Source organism: Antechinus flavipes, chromosome 4, assembly GCF_016432865.1.
Source record: "Antechinus flavipes isolate AdamAnt ecotype Samford, QLD, Australia chromosome 4, AdamAnt_v2, whole genome shotgun sequence".
Lineage (NCBI taxonomy): Eukaryota > Metazoa > Chordata > Mammalia > Dasyuromorphia > Dasyuridae > Antechinus > Antechinus flavipes.
In genome coordinates this window covers 41,443,867-41,462,812 of record NC_067401.1, presented here as the reverse complement: position 1 = coordinate 41,462,812, position 18,946 = coordinate 41,443,867, and the positions used below count along the sequence as shown (strand labels likewise).

The 18,946-nt window shown below is 40.0% G+C and overlaps 2 protein-coding genes across 4 annotated transcripts in view; one reads left to right on the top strand and one right to left on the bottom strand.

The window, feature by feature from the left end:
• The window catches only part of LOC127559174 (Golgi pH regulator), a 36,036-nt gene extending 30,682 nt beyond the window's left edge, over positions 1-5,354 (top strand). For 2 of the 3 annotated variants that reach the window (XM_051992844.1, XM_051992843.1), the window contains 3 exons: positions 1,190-1,279; positions 4,507-4,572; positions 4,716-5,354. In XM_051992844.1, the coding sequence (XP_051848804.1) occupies positions 1,190-1,279; positions 4,507-4,572; positions 4,716-4,922 (363 nt within the window). In that variant the 3' untranslated portion in view covers positions 4,923-5,354. The remainder of the gene's footprint in view (positions 1-1,189; positions 1,280-4,506; positions 4,573-4,715) is intronic. The other variant, XM_051992845.1, reaches the window with a different exon arrangement.
• Positions 5,355-5,956: 602 nt separating this feature from the next.
• The window catches only part of PDZK1 (PDZ domain containing 1), a 30,796-nt gene continuing 17,806 nt past the window's right edge, over positions 5,957-18,946 (bottom strand). Inside the window, exons 4-9 of the mRNA XM_051992841.1 lie at positions 17,196-17,332; positions 15,025-15,220; positions 13,003-13,199; positions 8,088-8,306; positions 7,215-7,505; positions 5,957-6,445 (exon numbers count right to left, since the gene is read on the bottom strand). Coding sequence (XP_051848801.1) covers positions 6,395-6,445; positions 7,215-7,505; positions 8,088-8,306; positions 13,003-13,199; positions 15,025-15,220; positions 17,196-17,332 — 1,091 coding nt within the window. The 3' untranslated portion in view covers positions 5,957-6,394. The remainder of the gene's footprint in view (positions 6,446-7,214; positions 7,506-8,087; positions 8,307-13,002; positions 13,200-15,024; positions 15,221-17,195; positions 17,333-18,946) is intronic.

Below are 18,946 nucleotides of genomic sequence, written 5' to 3'. Positions count from 1 at the left end.
CTGTACTTAAATACTAAAGGTCCACTAGTAAGTGTTTAACTGACTCTACCAAAATAAAGTATATGCAAACATATTTGTACAATTATCTTGTTTCACAAGAAAGATCAGATCAAAAAGGAATGAAAATGAATAAGAAAACAAACATTATACACTTTTAAATTTAATCTGCATTGTTAACATTTCTTCCATCATCTTCTTAAGTCTAGACAATAAATTAAGTCCCAATTTCAACATATCCCTTTATATACCTTAAAGAAATCAAAGGCCGAGGGATATTGTCAAGAAAATTCTTAATCAGTTACAGGTTGAACCATGTGGTCTTTTTGTATTCTAGCCTCTGATTTGTACCTATTCCTAGTAAAACCATGTAAATGGTGCTCTTCTAATGGTGAATCAATAGCACCTTTTTGTTTGGAAAGGGAAGCCAATTATCTTTCCTGAAAGCAGTCAGTATGTATACTGTATTGATAACTCTTGTCTCTTTCATTTATATGAAGGTCTTTCCCTCTCATCTTAATTTCACAAGTCTGAAATATAAAAAAAAAAAGTATTTTTCCTTCATCAGTGCCGAGAGAGAATATGCAGTCACTACCTTTGATATGTTACAACCTTCTTAATATGATACATTCCACCTCTGAAAAAGCTTCCTCAAATACTTTGTGACTTTACATAAATAGATCTTAAGATTCCAGTTGCAGCATCTCCTATTTAAATACCTTTCAGAACTCTACTATATAGTGCAGGAATGCTGCCTCGCTCCTAGCCTTCAAAACTTTTATTAGTACTCTTTAATTGTATGAGTTGCCTTAGGAGAGTTATCATTTGTCTTATCCTTCCAATCTCTGAACAGTGCTTGAGTTAGTTTTCTTTACTTCTCTATTTCTTTTCAAGATAGTCTTTAAGTATTGATGTTAATCTTTTCTTTGGCTATTTTAACCTTTTTTCACTTGCTGCTTCCCCCCAAAACATGACTTCATATAGGTAGATCACCCATCTCCTCAATTTAGAATAAGGGAACATGGGTAATGTCAAGAAGGCAAACGTTGGACTTAAAAGATTCAGGGCAAATCCAGGTGCCATAATCTCATCTGCAGAATGAGAAGGATAAATTCAATAATCCCATGAACAGATTATAGTGTCATGACCGTGTACTCAGTAAAATTTTAACATTTCTTTATTGTTCTGACAGGTGAAATTCTGGTCTCAGCACATTTCCTTTATCCTTGTTGGAATAATAATTGTCACATCTATCAGAGGATTACTGATCACTCTTACCAAGGTACTGTGCATCTAATTAAAGTATGGATTAAAGGAGAGATGTTTAGAAATGCTGATGTAAAAAAAAAATCATTAACTTTTTAATATGATTGAAACAGAATAAAAATGTTTAGCAGGAATTGAAACCCAAGAGAAATGAGAGGGAAACATCTAGCTGCTTTCTATGTATTTCGAGTCAACAGTACATCCCACTGAAAGAACTAGCAGATGATTGCTGGGTTACTGTTAGTGACCTTTAAAAAGTGTTGTTATTGGAGCAATTAGGTGGCACAGTAGATAGAGCACCAGCCCTGAAGTCAGGAAGACCTGAGGTCAAATCTGGCCTCAGACATATAACACTTCCTAGGTATGTGACCCTGGGCAAGTCACTTAACCCCAAATGCCTCAGCAAAAAAAAAAAAAAAAAAAGTTATTTTCTGAATTTTCAGAAAGAAGTTTACAAACTACAGGGATTAAGGTTTCCTTTAATTGCTAGCAAAATCCTATTACTAAAGAGAGAATTTATGAATGTTTTAAAAGAGAATCAGTAATAAGAGCAAACATAGCTTTAAGAGCAAGTCATGCCCCTTAAATTTATTTCCATTTCCATAGAATAAATAAAGTATAATATCAGATGAAATGTCTTAGATTTCAATAAGACATTTAATATAGCCTCTTTTACTGTCATTGTGGATAAAATGGAGAGAGGGTGAGCTGGAAGAGAATACAGTTAGGGTACATTACATTACTGTTTAAATGACTAAGCCAAAAAGATATTCAGTTATTCATGCCCTGTGTTATCTTGGAGAGAAGTCTCTAGAGCAGCATGCTGGCAATCTATCCTTGGCTCCATGCTCTTCAACATTTTTATCAGTAACTTGGATGCTAGACAAGCTTATAGATGACATGAAGCTCGGGAAGTTGATGATCCTATCAGGTAATAGATTTATTCTAATCTCTAGTCTCAACAGACTAGAATAATGGTCCAAATCTATTAAGATAAAATTTAAGAGATAAAAAAGTCCTACTCTTAAACTTCAAAAAATCAACAAATTAAAATTATATTCACAATTATAAACTGGATAATAATTAGAGGCACTGTGGTATGATAAAAGAGGAAGCAATAAGCCAGGCTTGGAGGAACACTTAGCACTTTCCTTATAAAGGAAACCCAAGTACAGATCTCATCATTCCTACTGACTATCTGTGTGTCTTTGGACAAGTCCTCTAACCCCTAGACCATGGTTTCCTCACCTGTAAGTGAATGTGCTCAAACTGGACACCCGTTGACATCCTTCTCTACTCAAGATCTATGACTTTGTAATCTTAGAGAAGTTTGATCATCTCTGAAAGTGTTTTCAGTTCTAGGAACTACAATTAAGGATGACATTGATAAAGTGTGTTTGCCTAGAGAAGAATAACCAGGAGAATGAAAAAACTTAAAAGAGTGGCTAAAGGAACTGAGAAGAGGCAGCCAGTGGAAAGAAAAGATGTAGAGGAAGTAGGACAATTATCTTTAAGTGTGTTCAAAGGACTCATCTCTGTAACTTACTCTGCTGGGTCCCAAAAGGTGCTCCAGGTAAAAGTTGCAGACAGGCACACTTAGAACTAACAAAAGGGCAAATATTTCCTAACAATTAAGATTCGCCCATAAATAGAATGGGTTACCTTTGGACGGATAGTGAGTTTTACTTCATTCTGAGTCTTCAAATAAGACTCAAGCTTCCTCAGGGTTGTAGAGGGGTGGTTTTTTACCAAAACCAGTTGATGAGGGTTAGCAACTGAACAAGCAAGAACTCTTCCTAAAATAAAAATATTTAAGAAGACAGAAACGAGTGTTTGCATCCTCTCTGTTGCCTATTACCTGCTCGGCTCTCCATGCACCCTGTCCTTAAGAAACACTGGCTGGGCCCTGCCGTCCCTTCAGGCTCTTACTCCATACTTTTCATTCCTCTTCCTGCCCAACTCCTGAGGAAGGCTGTCTAGACATGTAATCTTTCCTTCCTCACCTCTTCTATAATGCAGTTTTTAGTCCCTTTTCTTCTGGGTCCCAACCACTATTCGCATTGCCTTCTCACTCCGGCCTTTTGAAACTGCCTTCCTTCCTTCAAAGCTCAGCTCAATACTCTCTCCTATAAGAGGCCTTTCCCTAAGTGTTAGTGCTTCTTTAAAAAAAAAAACCAACACCACCATAAATCTTGTTCTTTATTTACCCATCTGTGTACCTATATTTTACACACACACACACACACACACCACACACACACACACACACACTCCCTCCGTGTAGGAAAGGACTTTTTTTATCTCCAGGTCCTAGCACAGTTGCTATGCGATCATAGATTTAGAGTTGAGAAGAACTTCAGAAATCACCTCGAAGAGCCTTCTCATTTTACAGAGGAGTAAACCTGTTGGGATAGGGTCACTGTCCTGTCCAAAGTCACACAGGTAGCAAATGGGAGAGCTGGGTCTTCGGACTCCAGGTTCCGCATTCTTTCCACTGCCTCTCCAAGAAGGCTCCTCAATGCTCATTGGTTTAGACTGAATCCCAGATAAGCCTGGGGATTTTAGAGGCATCAAGCAAGAAGTGACTATTTTACATGGCCCTGTGGGAAAGCTATAGTTAAGCTGCTTCTGGAGAGAATGGGGGAAGCTGGCTGCTTTCCTCTGATCAGTTTGGGAAGGCCACAGTGGAGGAGTTGAGCATTTCAGGAGCCATTAGAATGGTGGCAAAGAAATAAATTGTTGAGCATTTCCTCTCAAGCTTCCCAGGAGTAATAGGAAGAAGTTCCAGGAGCAAGGTGGCTGAGTAGGGGGTCCTAATAGAGCAGGAGATTCACTCAGGAAAAAAGCCCAAGACATCTCATCCTTGGAGTGTTAACTTTGAGACAGAGGCAGAGCAGAGACCCTGAATTTGTTTGGTGGTTCCCCTTCTGCCATCGTGATTTGGGCCAGCAGTTGTGAAGACCATTGACCACTCCTTTTTCTCAAGAGTTTCCCTGATAATGAGTTTACACCCCATCCTCTGGCTTCTCCCCTAGGAGCCTGTGCTCTTCGGTGGCCCTCAGCTCTGCTGCACACCTCTCACTGTCACTTGTGGGCTCCTTTGCTGTTCTTTGACTGTAGAGACAGGTTGAGGGTCTCCTATAAAGGGCCCTTTCACCTCGAGGGGCGACATCGTTGATTCTCCAAGATTCTCTTTTTCGCCATAGTCATTTCTCACTTCTCTCTCTCCTTTTTTTTGGACAGTTCTTTTATGCCATTTCCAGCAGCAAGTCCTCCAACGTTATCGTCCTGCTCTTAGCACAGATCATGGTAAGTGGGTGGAGTGTCTTCATTTGGAAATAGTGAAAGCTGCCAATGATGTTAACCCTCCCTAGGGGTTCTCTGCTGTATCACCTGCAACTAGCCTCCCATCAAGGTACTTCCTGGTCTGACTTGTGTTGTTTGATCTACAGGGCATGTATTTTGTCTCTTCAGTGCTTCTCATCCGAATGAGTATGCCCCTTGAGTATCGCACCATAATCACCGAAGTCCTTGGAGAGCTGCAGTTTAACTTCTACCACCGCTGGTTTGACGTAATCTTCCTGGTCAGTGCTCTGTCCAGCATCCTCTTCCTTTACCTAGCGCATAAGCAAGCTCCTGAGAAACACATGACACCGTGAACAGAGAAGACTCGAGCCGGTCTCAAACTGCTGAGAGCCCAAGAGGCAAAGTCCGAATGTCAGAGACGAAGGGGACTGAGGGGTTTGGGTTTTTAGATAACAAGAATGCTGTGGTGATTTACACCATCTCCAGCATTTCTGCACCTATTCCCATAAGGAAACAGTGGTCATTTGTGTTATTGAGATTAGCAGGAGAGAGGACAAGCAGAGCCAGTCTTCAGGCCACAGAACATTTTGGGCAGTGTGGTACCCACACCGAAAAAAATCAAAAGGAGTGGAGAGCAAAGGAAAAGACATACTGGAAAACCAAGGCAGAAGGGATTGCATTATCGCTATTCTTGGATGATTTTTTGTTTGTATGTTTAAATTCCAATTTCATCAAGAACGAGAAAAGGAAAGTGGAAGTCATTAAAATCATAAAGTTTTTGTGTACACTGGTTTCAAGTTAGTCCTTACATCCTCCTTGGGAACATTTTGTCCAGGTAAGATCAGAGGTCATGGGAACACAATTTGTGCTCACTGGAGTTGGAACTCCAGATTGAAATATGGAACACAAACGCCCTACGTAGAAAATATATTCACAAGGGCACATGCTGTGGGCTTGGAATTTCCTTTTCCTTGACCTAACAGTTCTGTGTTGATGTATCAGTATGTCTTCTGTGTTAACCCCTAGGGGTCAGCTGAAGGAAATCCCACCAGAGAAACAGCCTCTTTAAAGTCTTTTAGCTATACATCATTTGGATACAGGGCATTCATTTAAATGTAGAATGAACAGTGAGAGATTAGAGGAGAGAAATTGGGATGAGGCTGTCAGAAGTCCTAGGATGAGGAAAAGGCACTAAAGCAAGGGGACACGTGGTTTGGGTCCAGCTCTGCCATGACTGGTGTCCCATCTAGCTCAAAAAGGAGATGAGGCTGTGGCTTACTATGAGAGCTGTGCCTTAGCAAAACATTAGAGGCTCAAGAAGTTTAGCTTACATCCAAAACAAAGGAATTCTCCCAAAGCAGCTGAAAGGAAAGACACCACACGTGAGTCTCACACAAGAATTGCTGATGTTTATTCTTCATTGCACACACAGATGCATAGCACACTATTCCTAAGAAAAGTTGATCTGGTCAGATTTCACAAATCTAATGAGTCTCCTCTACTAATTGCAAATCACCTTTGATGCTCAAGAGGCCCAGGCCTGTGCTCAGTCTTAATGCTACTCCTCTCTCTCTTACAATCACTTGAGAGAGGGAGATTGTGGGAATGAAAATGCCTTGTGTGTTCTGGTTTGCTAAGTAAAGCACAAATGAATTGGCTGTCTATAGCCATCCCTAAGATGGGCAATAGGAAAAGACAGGAGGCTTCTGTCTAGCCCAGGTTCACAAGGAGTCCTTCCTCACCACGGGTAACAGCTTGTTCTTTTAAAGAGGATTATTCCCGCCAAATTCTAGGACATCCTAGTCAAAGCCAAGGCCTGGTGTCATCATAATTCGGTGTCTTCAGAGCTGGAAGACTGAGAGCCCGTGCTGTTTGCCTGTGCAAGAGGAAAGGACAAAAAAAATTCTTTTCAAATGCTGCAATTCGAAAACCCTGTGATCATCTTCAGAAACATCCCAATGAGCATAAACTAATCCAGAAGAAATTTCAATTCAAAAAGAAGCAAGGACCCTGAGCTCTGATCTTAGTTTTACATCTGACTTCCTGTTTATCTTCAGGCCTTCCTCAAAAGAGAAAATGCCTGAGCATTAAATCTAGTATAATAGTATAGTTGTCTTCCCCTAAGAATAGTATGGCTAAATTATTGAAGAAAAATAGTGCTTTCTTCTTAAGAGGCCTAGAATACAAAGGCAACACATGCTTTTGTATTATGAACCTGAAATTTTGCTAAAGGAGTAATCTGGAGTCTGTGTGGTTTTTTGGAAGGAATGTATAACATGGGACAAGGATTCAGAAGACCATAGTGGGAGACAGGACTAGGTCTTCCACCTCTCTGCTATATGGTTGCCTCATTTAAATATAGAGAACTGGACTAGGTAATTTTCCAGCTCTAAAATTCTGATTCAACAACTTGCCTGTGAAAACTCCAGGAGAAAAAAAAAAACATGTAGGTGTATGACTTTGGACAATCACGGTTTCTCCCTGGATCTTCCTTCCCATTTGCAAAATGAGGGAATGGATAGTCCTTCCTACTCTGACATTCTGATTCTATAACGAGATTCATTTTCTTGATGGGAACTATAGGTTGGGAGTATACCCAATTAACTCAAAATCCCTATGGATTTCAAAAATGCAAGATCACTTACTCGTTCTTTTGTCATGGGCGAGTCTTTCTCTGGTGTGGCTGGTGATTCCTCCGTAGAATTAGGAGAGTCCTCCAATGGGTCCGCCATGGAGGAAAGAATGGGTATTTTCTCAGCCTGAAAGTAATTGTAGGCCTCCTTTGCACAGACCAATAGAACGACACTCTTCCCGCTGATCTGGATTTTCTCCACTACACCCTCATAAGGTTCATCCATCACATTCACCCCATTCACTTCAATGATGTAGTCGTCATCTTCTAGACCAGCTAGGGCAGCAGGGCTGCCCTTCTGTACCTGTGAACAGAAGCTCCAGGTGATTTCTACATCGGTAGTACAAGAAGATACATTACACTTGCCTCTTTACATAGGACAAATGTTGAGGATGGGAAGTTGATCGTCTGTTTTCAACCTGCTGTTAAATTCTTATTTTTATCAGCTTTCTATATTCTACCCACCAGAATCATGCCTCACACTAATAACATAAGAAACATTGCACACTCTACTGTATGTAACCTTTGGTGGGAATCATGGGATTCCCAGACCTTTCTCTTCCGAGAGAGTCATCTATAATGTTGCATTCTCCCATTGGGCATCTTGTGTAACAGGACAGGTAGGCAACTCCCTCAAGACATGGTTGGAAGTGAGGAACAGAAAACGTTTAGTGTGCCTCGTTAGGTTGAGAAAGGGCCATGTTAACCACTTATAAAGATGAATTAGATTTATTTGGCAAGAATGAGAATTCGCTTTCTATGAGGAAATGTCATGTCCTTGGTACCACACTGACAGCTGTGCACTAAACCATGATGGTGATCAGGAACTTAATTATACTTTCTCTGCTGCCTAGTGCACTAGTGTATTTGACCTAGGTAGTCTTACCTCTTTGATGAAGGAACCAGGCTGATCCCGAACAGCATTTAAGTGGAAACCATAGCCTTGTGGGCCCTTGACCAGCCGGCAGAGCTTGGGCTTGTAAGTCACTTTCTCAGAAGAAGCTGGGCTGGCGGCCATGGGAGAAGGAACAGCAAGAACCTCTTTGACTGTACCATTAGGTAACACTTGATTTTGAAGGTAGTAGAGAAATGGAGAAAACTGAGCCTTTGAAAAGAGAAATGCACATTTGACTTATTGGAAAGCTGTTAGGCTTTGTGACAGGAATGTGTGTGGCGCAATAGCTAAAACAGTATGTTCATTCCACTCAGGTTCCCCAAACTCAGGATTGTGAGCTGAAAACTTCACTGCTTCACAACCAGAAAAATGTTGGTGGGAACTCGGTGGTAAAGTATGTGTGCGTGAGAGAGAAAGGAGTTTAGTTTATACATCTGGACAGAAGTGCAAAAAGAGAAATCTATTAGAGGAATGGGATAGACGGCTATACCAGTGGCTCAAATTTTTTCTCCTATTTAGTTTTTTGTGTCTCCTAGTTTGCAGTACTCTTATTTTTGAGATGATGGTAAACAAGTCACTGACAAACCCTTTGTGCCTTAATTAGTGTCATCTCCAAAAGGGGCAGAATATGAGTCTTCTAAATCCTTAAAGGACTTCTGAGAATTAGGGAGCTAATACCGACCAAAGTTCTTGTTTCTGAAAGAAAGCAAAACACTGAGAAGAGACACCACTTCTCTATCACGGAGTCATTTTGGAAGTCTCAGGTCTGCTAGAAAAGAGTCCATCCATCCACACCAAGTTTTAACTAAGCATAAACAAGCTATAATAAGATCAGTTAGAATCAACAGAGGAAGAGGACTGGTATTAAGGAAAATCAGAAAAGGCTTGTAGAAGGAGAGATTCCAGCTCCTAAAGCATATCCCTAGAGGTATTCCATTAAAATTGTTCTCAACCCATTTATCAGCATTATTTGCATATGATTGCTTAATCAGTTATGAGTAATGAATTATCATGTGCATCTTGAGTACAGTGCTATGTTGAAAGACCATCAGATGCCTTGATGAAATCCTAATATAAATTTACTTTGCTTTTTCCTGCTATCCTCTAGCAGCCCCATCCAAAAAAAAAATGAAGATTAGTTCAACTTATTTTCAGCAAATACACAAACTCCTCATTAATCAATCCTTCCTCCTCTTGGTGTTCACCAACTCTCATTTAACAACGTCTTCTAAAATTTTATAGAAAATCAACATCAAACTCACCAGTCCATTTGTGAAAGAATGGGCATTGAGGGTAGACCTGCATGGGACCTCAAAGGTCATCTGGCTGAACCTGCTCATTTTACAGATGAGAGAACTGAGGCTTAGGGAGATAAAAAGCTGCTCAAGATACTATTTCCCTTTTTTTTTTTTTTAACCTTCCAGCTCCTCTACTCCTCCCCACAAGACTTACAATATTGGTTCTTTGCTCACATCCATAAGGCTGGGTTTTCCCCAGCACTCTGAATTGTAATTCATCTATTCCTAAAACCTGGACTTATTTAAGCAGTTTGCGTTCTATCTCTTCATCTATTTTGAACTCGTTTTCTCCCAGTGATCTCTCCTTTTCAGTTTGAAGATTCCTCCTTGATGGAGGACACTCATAATTAATTAGATATTCTGTCTGCTTTCTCCAGTTAACATTAAATCATAGCCCAGTAAAGACGAGCAGCCAGTATTAGCCAATGAGAGGGAGTCTTGGGCATTCTCCAGCAAGATCTCACAGTAAACAATCACTGTTGCAGTTACTGTTCACCACCAGGGAGGGCAATTATCTGATAATTCTTAATTACAGCCAACAGAACCAGGTAGCAGCAGATAATTTCAGAGCCTCCTTTTAACAAAGCCCTGATTGCTGCAGCCACATGAAGGGAGCAGGCAGTTTCCAAAGAAAAGTAAGGGCAAGGAGTTATTAGGAGAAACCATAAATAGGATGATCGGAATTCCGATAGGCACAAAGAGCAAAGAAACTGTCATTTGCAAGCTTAGCACGTACTGTGCCAGACTCTTCTCTGCTAGAATTCTGAAGCAACGCTACCCTGGCTTATTAAGGAGGAAATGTTTCCAATGCTCAGTCCAGTGGCCTTTGTCCTTATTTGACTTTTCTTCACTTTTCTGTAGGGCGGGATGCCCCTCCCTCATAGAAATCCTGTTGCCCAGGTTTCCATGGAGGTTTGCTTCTCTTCCTCCCTATCTGACTCTGGCACCCCCCAAGGCCCTGTTCTGGGCCCTCTTCTCCCTCTCCTGTGTTGATCTTTCTCACAGCTAGAATGAGTTCAAATGCCATGTTCATGCCAGTGACTCATATAGGTCAACCCATTTATATTGTGATGAACCTATGATCTCTTCAGTTAGGAGTTTCCATCAATGACATGGATTACAAGCCATCCTTTTTCATATACTTCCAAAAGTTCATCCTAGGAAGTCCGTTCAACATGCTAGAAGCCTCCTTTGCTTTTTCCCAACATCATGAAGGTGCCAGTGGAAAATGGCCCTCTCCCTATCACAGCGTCTCTCTTTCCTCATGACCAGCCCATTTTCTCTTCCTGTGATGCAATTCCTTGTTTTTATCCTTTACTTTTATTCTTCTTTGGAGCTCCTTTGATTATTTATTGCAGCCTACTCGCACCCACCATATATTTTTCATTGCCTTTATGTAATACTTGTGAAGTCAGTGTTATGGCCCACCTCACTGTTATGTAGCACTATTAGTATTGTTAGGAAAATCTTTGCTTAAAAGTGTGGGGCTCTTTAAAATGGCTTTTGCCAGTTTCCTTCAAATAATCCCACCCATGCTCATCCTTTCCAGTTACACACACTCCATCTCTACTATCTGACTCAAATACACACACCGTGGATAAGCTCTTTTAAGTGTTCGTCCAAATGTGTGTTGAGGTCTCGGCAATAAACAATCTTCCTTTACTTTGTCTTTCCTGTATGGATGAACAGGGCAGGCTCCTTTGAATGATCACAGATCTCCCAGGAGGTTTTGCACCATCTTGGGACTTAATAAGGTCAGCATAATGTGAACCACAAACAGGAGCATCCATAAACATCCCTGTCCATTCAGTCTCTCCTTCATCTGTGCTCTGTGCTACATCTTCCTTGTCTCACCTGGTGTTTATTATCAGTCATCTCCCAAGGAATTCTGAATGACCTCATTGTATGAATGGGAGTCACTTGGCTACAAAGGAGGCCCTGAGTCAGCATTTTGTTCTACTGAATCAAATGCCTTTTTTAATGCATAATGAGACCTTATATTTTTCATATCTTTTACTTAATTATGAGATAGAAACAAAATCCTTATAACAAGCAAAAAAAAAAAATTTACTTCTATGTCCATGTCGAAGTACAAGGAATCTGTCCCATTCTGTACCTTGAATCTATTACCTCTAAGCAAATATTATTGTTGGCCTTCTGGAAACATGGCTGGTCATTAAAACCTCCTGCCTTCAATTGATCACAGTGATGAAATATCCCCCTTAAGCCCTTTCATTTCTGATATTTTCTGGGTTCCTTCCTGACATATTTAGTCACGCATGTTTGTTGGTTACAAATGAAACAAAACAAAACACATTAATCACCATTAGTGGGTCTCAGGACCCTAGAAAGTCAGCACACCATTGACTGGCCCTCTGGGGAACCCCTTAACAAGGAATTGGCCCCCAAAGAAGATTATGAAAAGCCACACTCCCCAACCCACTACTTCTTTGCAAAGGTGGAGATGACTATGAATGTAAAAGACTATAATATCTGATTTTTTATGTTAGTTTTGCTAAGCTCTTTTCCCCATTTTTTAGGGTTTGTTTTTTTTTAAACAAGTGACTATTTCCTGAGAGGGAAGGATACAGTAGGAAATGTAGGAGAAGTAAAGACAAAAATTATCGATAAAAGCTTACTTTAAAAATAACTAAAATAATTGAAAAGAACTTGATGTCACCTCCATTCTAAAAAGAGGTATCAGAATAAGAGAAGTGGAAATTATGTATGGGACAGCAAGATGGTACAGTAGATAAAGAACCAGGCCTGGAGTCAGAAAGAATTATCTTCCTAAATTCAAATCTGATCTGACATTTACTAGCTGTGTGACCCTAGGCAAGTCACTTAACCCCGTGGGCCTCAGTTTCCCCATTTGCAAAAAAATGACCTGGAGATGGAAATGGCAAACTATTCCAGTATTGCTGCCAAAAAAACCCCAAATGAAGTCACAAAGAGCTAGACACAACTGAATGCAACAACAAGAATAACCACATTATTTTACAGATGAAAAATTAGAGTCCCAGATAAGTTAAGTGCTTTATCTCAGCAATAAGCTTCTAAAGTCATGACCAATAACAAATTAAACCTAAACCATCAATTGGGCCTTTGGGTCTTTTTTCTCCCCAAGATTTTCAAAGTCACTAGAAATACCCTGTAGTTGTCTTCTAACACCATCATTCACCTGTGAACCTATAAGAATGAGTAGGTTCACATAAAAGTGAGTAACAATCAGTAGATCTGATGGCGACCTCTGCCATTTCTAATCCACTTGTTCTGAGAAGAAAGATTAATTCCATATCTGTCCTAAGCAGCAAAGAACCACAGGGTTAAACACCCACCAGAAGCCGCCTCCTCAAACCAAAGAATGGTTCCCGTGTTCCATCACCTTTGGTAGAATGCTTCAAAGAGCCCACCCTCAGGAAAAAGAACCAGGTGTCTGCCATATAGTCCCTATGCCATTGGATTTCTCTCCTTTTCCTCCATCATGTTCTTCCATTAGTCACAGGGAAGGCACAGTCATTCAGGGGAATTGAGAAAAATTTCTAAAGGGATGAGATGAAAACTATGAAGCAAGTATCGTTCCTGGACCATTATTTTCTGTCACTTACCAGTCTATAAATGGCATCGGTCTCCTTGTCCACCACCAGGAGGGAGGTCTGATCTCCACCCTTTTTAATCTTCTCCACGATGCTGTCATGATCCAGATTTTCCACTGACTCTCCATTGACAGCAACAAGCAGGTCATTATTCTTCAAACCGGCTGCTTCTGCTGGGCTTCCGGAATCTATATCTTTGATGATCTGACCTATTCCCCATAAACCAAATAATCAGAAAGGTTCTTCTCTTTCTGGGAAAATGCTTTAACTATGGGGATGATGAGAGTATGGAGAAGGATGAAAGGGCTCTCTGCATTAATTCTTAAACTGCCACAGTTTGAGATTTTCAGCGATAAAATCTATTCCCTCCTTCCATCTACTCATTCCAAATTAGGGAAAGCATGGAAGTGTAATACCCTCGGGAAATGCCCATCCTCCCCATCATTCCTGGGGGAACTCTGCTGAATGGGGAAGTACATGTAACCTTTATCTCTGCTCAGAAATCTCACAATGAGATAGTAGGCTTAACCTTTAATAAGGAAAGATACTATGGAGGTAAAAGAAAGTGTTGAGGTGGAAAATTTCAATTACATCCTATTACTTTGTGTGCTTTAAATTTCTAAACAACTGGAGAAGGCGGTCATTGCCATCCTCATTTTACAAGTGGTTAAGCGGAGACATGGAAACACTTAATGATGGACCCAGGTCACAGAGCAGAGAATGAAGATGCTCCATTACCTCCCACCCAATTATTCCCAACATCGTTCTACCCTCCCCACCCCAAAGTTCCAACCAAAAGTCACCATCTGGAATGCCTGTTCCATAGACAACAATCTTCCCCTTTATCCTAAATCTTTTCCTCTTTCATTTCTTCAGTCTTCTATAACTGAAACCTTGCTCCCCCAGATAACATATCTCCTTGACCACCCATTCATGTACTGATCACATCTTCGCTCATTGGTTCACTGGTCAAGGCAGGGGAGCTAGAATACTCAACACTGGTATTTTAGTTTCTCCCTCTGCTTCCATTACTCGGTAACTTTTCTTCCTTGGAAATTTACTCAATTCATATCTACCTTCCAATCAAGATCTTGGTACTGCTCATCTACAGACCTCCCTCTTGTAGCCTAATGTCTAATTCACAATTTTTCTTTCCTCTCCAACTCCTGCCATTATATTAGGGACTTCAGAATACATACTGAATTTCCCTCAAGCTTCCTTATCACTCCGTTCCTTAACCTACTCAATTTCCATGATCTAACTCCGCTACACAAAAAGATGGTCAAGAATTAGAGGTGGGACTGAAATCTCCATCTTCCTGATTCCAAATCCAGCATTCCAGTCACTATACTTTTCTCATAAACACATAGAAGGTACCTAATAAATGCTTAATTAGTTTAAATTGATATTAATGGCCTCATACTAGGGGACTTCAATATATACTTTGACTCCTCCTGAAATGCCTTAACCATTTAGTTCCTCAACCTACTCACTTCCCACAATCTACTCGTCTGTCCCACCTCAGTCATACATGAAGAGAGTCATACTTTTGTTCTTGCCATCACTAACAAATGTTCTCTTCATATCCAAAAATTCTAAAATCCTCTTATCTGCCATCATTTATTGACTTTCTATTCATTTTTCTGCCTTCCTGTACCAAACTGAAGAGTACTTCACCCTATGACCTCTAATCCCTTAATTCCTCAATTTTCTCTCAAACCATCTTCCCTGCACTTGCCACTCTCTCCTTTTTCTAATCTTGACCCTATGGTGAACATTCAGCTCTATATTATCCTATTTTTTTGAGTCCATACCACCACTTATTTTGCCATTCAAGCCCTCCTAACCCTCAGCCTTGGATAACTCCCAACATCCACTGTGATAGTGATCCCTAGTATTGGACTCTCCTCTGATCTAAGGATTATTCAAGCTGTCCTCAGAGAGTGTCCCCATATTGCCTGACACAACCCGGGGGCCAGAACTTGACAGAAAAAAATCAGACAGTTGAGCATAAGAATCTTGGACACTTCATACCTTTCTGCCCTGGGCCTACTCTCAGATAAAACCCATAGCCATCTCTTCCTTTGGTCATGTCCACAATCCGGGGCTTGTGAGGAAGCAGCACCAGACTGGCTGTGTCTCTTTTTACTTTAATTTTATGATCATTGTAGTATTTGTCCATGTCCTTGTCTATCAGCAAAAACATAATTTGGCTTCCAGCCTTCTTCACCTGTAGAAGCAAATGAAAGAGAAAGTTATGTCCCATAGACTGACTCTCTAAATGTACAGACACAGTTTACACAGACATAGTCCTAGGACTATCTTCCAAGTTAGGGAATGAGTAAATCCCTGATTCCAGCCTTCCTGATTTAGAGATGCTGGTGTTATAAGGGATAAAACTGAAATCACAGACTTCAAATCCTGAATTTAATTTGCATTCAATTGCTAATTGACTATGTGTTCCCAAAGCAATTTTAGGCAATCTCAGTCTGGATCGTATGGAATAATATTTGTGAAGTGCCCGGCATAAAGTAGGAGCTTAGTGAGTGCTTATCTCCTCCCTTTGCTCCTCCCATCTTTGAGGTCAGTCGACAAATATTTATGGTGTCTACTCCAACCTGCCGACCCCAGGAGATAGAAAGAAAGGTAAAAGCCAGTCCCTGACCTTAATGAGCTCACAATCTAACATCTGCGTGCAGATGAAATTATAGAGGACAGATCAGAGGGGATCCGTGGAGAAGGGGTCCCTGGCTTTGAGCACTGCTATGTTCTCCTACTCTCCTTTTGCCTCTTAGCTCTACACCTTCTACCTTCCTCCCAAACTTTCTTTTTTTTTATTTTTCCGGTTATATCCCTCATGCAAAGATAAAAAATTGTTCTGATTAGAGCAGAATAGAAATAAACAGAGGTCAGTACGAAAAAGGTCAACATGAAAAGGTCAAGTCAATATCAAGTGACCAGAAGACATGCTGGAACAAGGAAAAGTTAACCATAACAATCACCTTGTAAAATCCTAGATTCTTAGAAATTTAGTCAAATCCTCAGTTCTTAGCTAAAATCCCACCTTCTAGAGGAAGTGCCAGACCCCCTTAATGCTAGTGCCTTAGGTCCAATTTACTATCCTATATATTTCTTTTTGAGGGGAGCTAGGTAAGAGCCATAACACATACAGCCCCAGGAATGAAGTCAGGAAGAGTCATCTTCTTGAGTTCAACTCTCGCCTCAGACACTTATTAGCCGTATGACCCTGGACAAATCACTTAACCATGTCTACCTTAGTTCCTCATCTGTAAAATGGATTGGAGAAGAAAATGGAAAGCCTCTCCAATATTTTTGTTAAGAAATCCCCATTGGGGTCACAGACAAATGAAAAAATGACTCAACAACCAACATCCCATTTCTACATAGTTGTTTACATGTGGTCTATCCCATTTGATTTTAAGTTCCTTGAAGGCAGGGTTTGTTTTTGCCTTTTCTTGTCATTCCAGTGACTCGCAAAGTGCCTGGCATTTAGTAAGCACTTAATAAGAGTTTATTGATTCAGCTTGACTTTGACTAGATTCTTCTTGGATTTTATCTGAGTTATATGAAAGTTGTTTAGATTTTCAGGGATCAATTTGACCTACTATTTAAATATGTATTGAATTCTCAAATCAGAATGAATTAGGGAATCTAGGGATACTGCTCAGACATCCAGCTAGATAAAATTAAAGTTATCTCCCAATAGATACTTTACAGAATACATCTCTCAGGGAAATATAAAAAAAAAAAAATTAAAGGTATCATGTAACTCCTGTGCTTTCATTCAATACTATTATAAACTTGGGTATGTGTCCTCAGAGGATTTTGGTCCCAGAGCTGGAGCTAGAAAAGGGAAATACAGAAGGAATTTGGGCACTGACTTGCCATGAAGGTGTCTGCAAAGCAGCAGTGTGGTGGATCTGATTGATTTCTAAGGAATTCTCGCCAGTCAAAAAACTCGGCATCAGGGAAAGGTCCTGTGGACCCAAAATGATATGGAACTGGCCAAATATCTTATGCCAGGTTACTTTTCTATGATACTCATCAGTCTGTCCCTTGATGGCATGAAAATTCCTTCTGTACTTAACCCATTCTGGTTGACATCTTTCTTTCAAGTCCTGTCACCAGTACAAAGAAGAGGAGATAAAAGTAGCAAATACTAACTCAGCAAAACTGGGCAATACCTTTTCCACCACCTCCTCATGACTGGCATTTTCCACATTCTCCCCATTCACTTCAATCAAACGGTCTTCAGATTGCACACCAGCCTTTGAAGCTACACCCTGGGGAATCAAGTCAGTCATATATACTCCCTTTTTACCTAAAATAGAGGTAGGGGAAAGAAATGAAGACAATTCATTCCAGGCAGCAGAAGGTACAACTCTGGTTCACCAATACCTTGAAGTCCTAAAATCTGAAAATGAAGAGACTTCACTTAAAAAAGTTAAAATACAATTTTACATCTTTTAACATTAAGATTAATCTACTCTTTCTTAGCAAACAAAAACAAAACTTATACAAAACAGTACAATGCTTAGAACCCTGCAAAGAAGGGGCAATCAAATATTCATTGATTTGCTCCTAATTCCTGATCCTCTCTAAAATACAACTGGATTGTAATTAAGAATCTTATGACTAGAAAACAGAATGCACTGAACAAAGATGCTTAATCCCTGTATTGCACGTTTCCCAGTTTTCCTTCTACCTCCTTAGTCTCCTTTGCAGGATCATTCATATCATGCTCATTAACAATAAGTGTTCCCCCAAGATTTTGTCATGGGCCCATTTCTATTATCCTTCTATAGTATCCCAATTGGTGATCTCATTAGCTTCTCATGGGTCCAATTATTTTCTTCGTTCAGATGGTTCCAAAATCTACATATCAGTTCCAGTTGTCTCCTAAACTTTACTCTAGCATCATCATTTACCTTTTGGACACATTGAACAAAAGTTCTTTAGGCAACTCAAACTCAGTATATCCAAAATAAAACTTACTTTCTCCCAAAATTCTCCCCTCATTCCAACTTCCTTATTAGTGTTGATGGACATGAACATCCTCCCGTTACTTAATCTCAAAATCATGATCTTTATCATCCTTGACTGCTCACTCTCAATCATTCACCTCACATATGCAATCTCTTAATAGAACTTATTACTACTTTGACATCTCCCATATATGTCTACTCACATACATCCCATGTCGTCTATTCATTTTAATGAGTTCTTGGATCCATCAATGCTTAAGCCACAAGAGGAACATAGAAAATGTGTTGACAAATCAATCAACATTATAAACTACAAAAATACGATTGTTGCTGATGGATCAATCAACACTATAAACTACCTCTCAAAAATCCAATTACTGTTGTTGTTGGGGCCAGGAAGGATCATCTTTCTGAAGTGTATTATGATGGAATTGGTTAAAAGCGTGTTTCTATAAGGCTGACAAAAAGCCCACTGAGCAGATGCCAGCCAACCCCAAAGACTCTCATCCAGGAAGCACCCTGCCCATTGATTAACCAAGAAATTGAAAACTAAATCAAAAAGTGTTCTCTGAGAAGCTACACAGACACAAACCCAACAGCCAGAGATGTGGTCGTTCTTTGTGTGTGTGCATTCATTAAAATGAAGCAAAAATCTAGAACTATGAAGCAAAGCATAGTCTTCAGGTGGAGATTTTGGGGAAAGGATGGTCTTTTCTGGCCAACATGCATCAGTCACTGACACCACTGTCAACAGTGTGAAAGAGACATATCTTTCTGCCAATATGCTTCAGCTGATAAATGTATGGCATGTGCGCTGCCCACGAGTCATTTTAACAAATCAAAATGGTGTTGAATATGAAAAAATAATAAAACTAAGTTTTCAGTATTTTGCTTATTAAGCTAAATTAAGTTTCATATCAATATGCTAAGATTCACTAATAAGTCTAGTT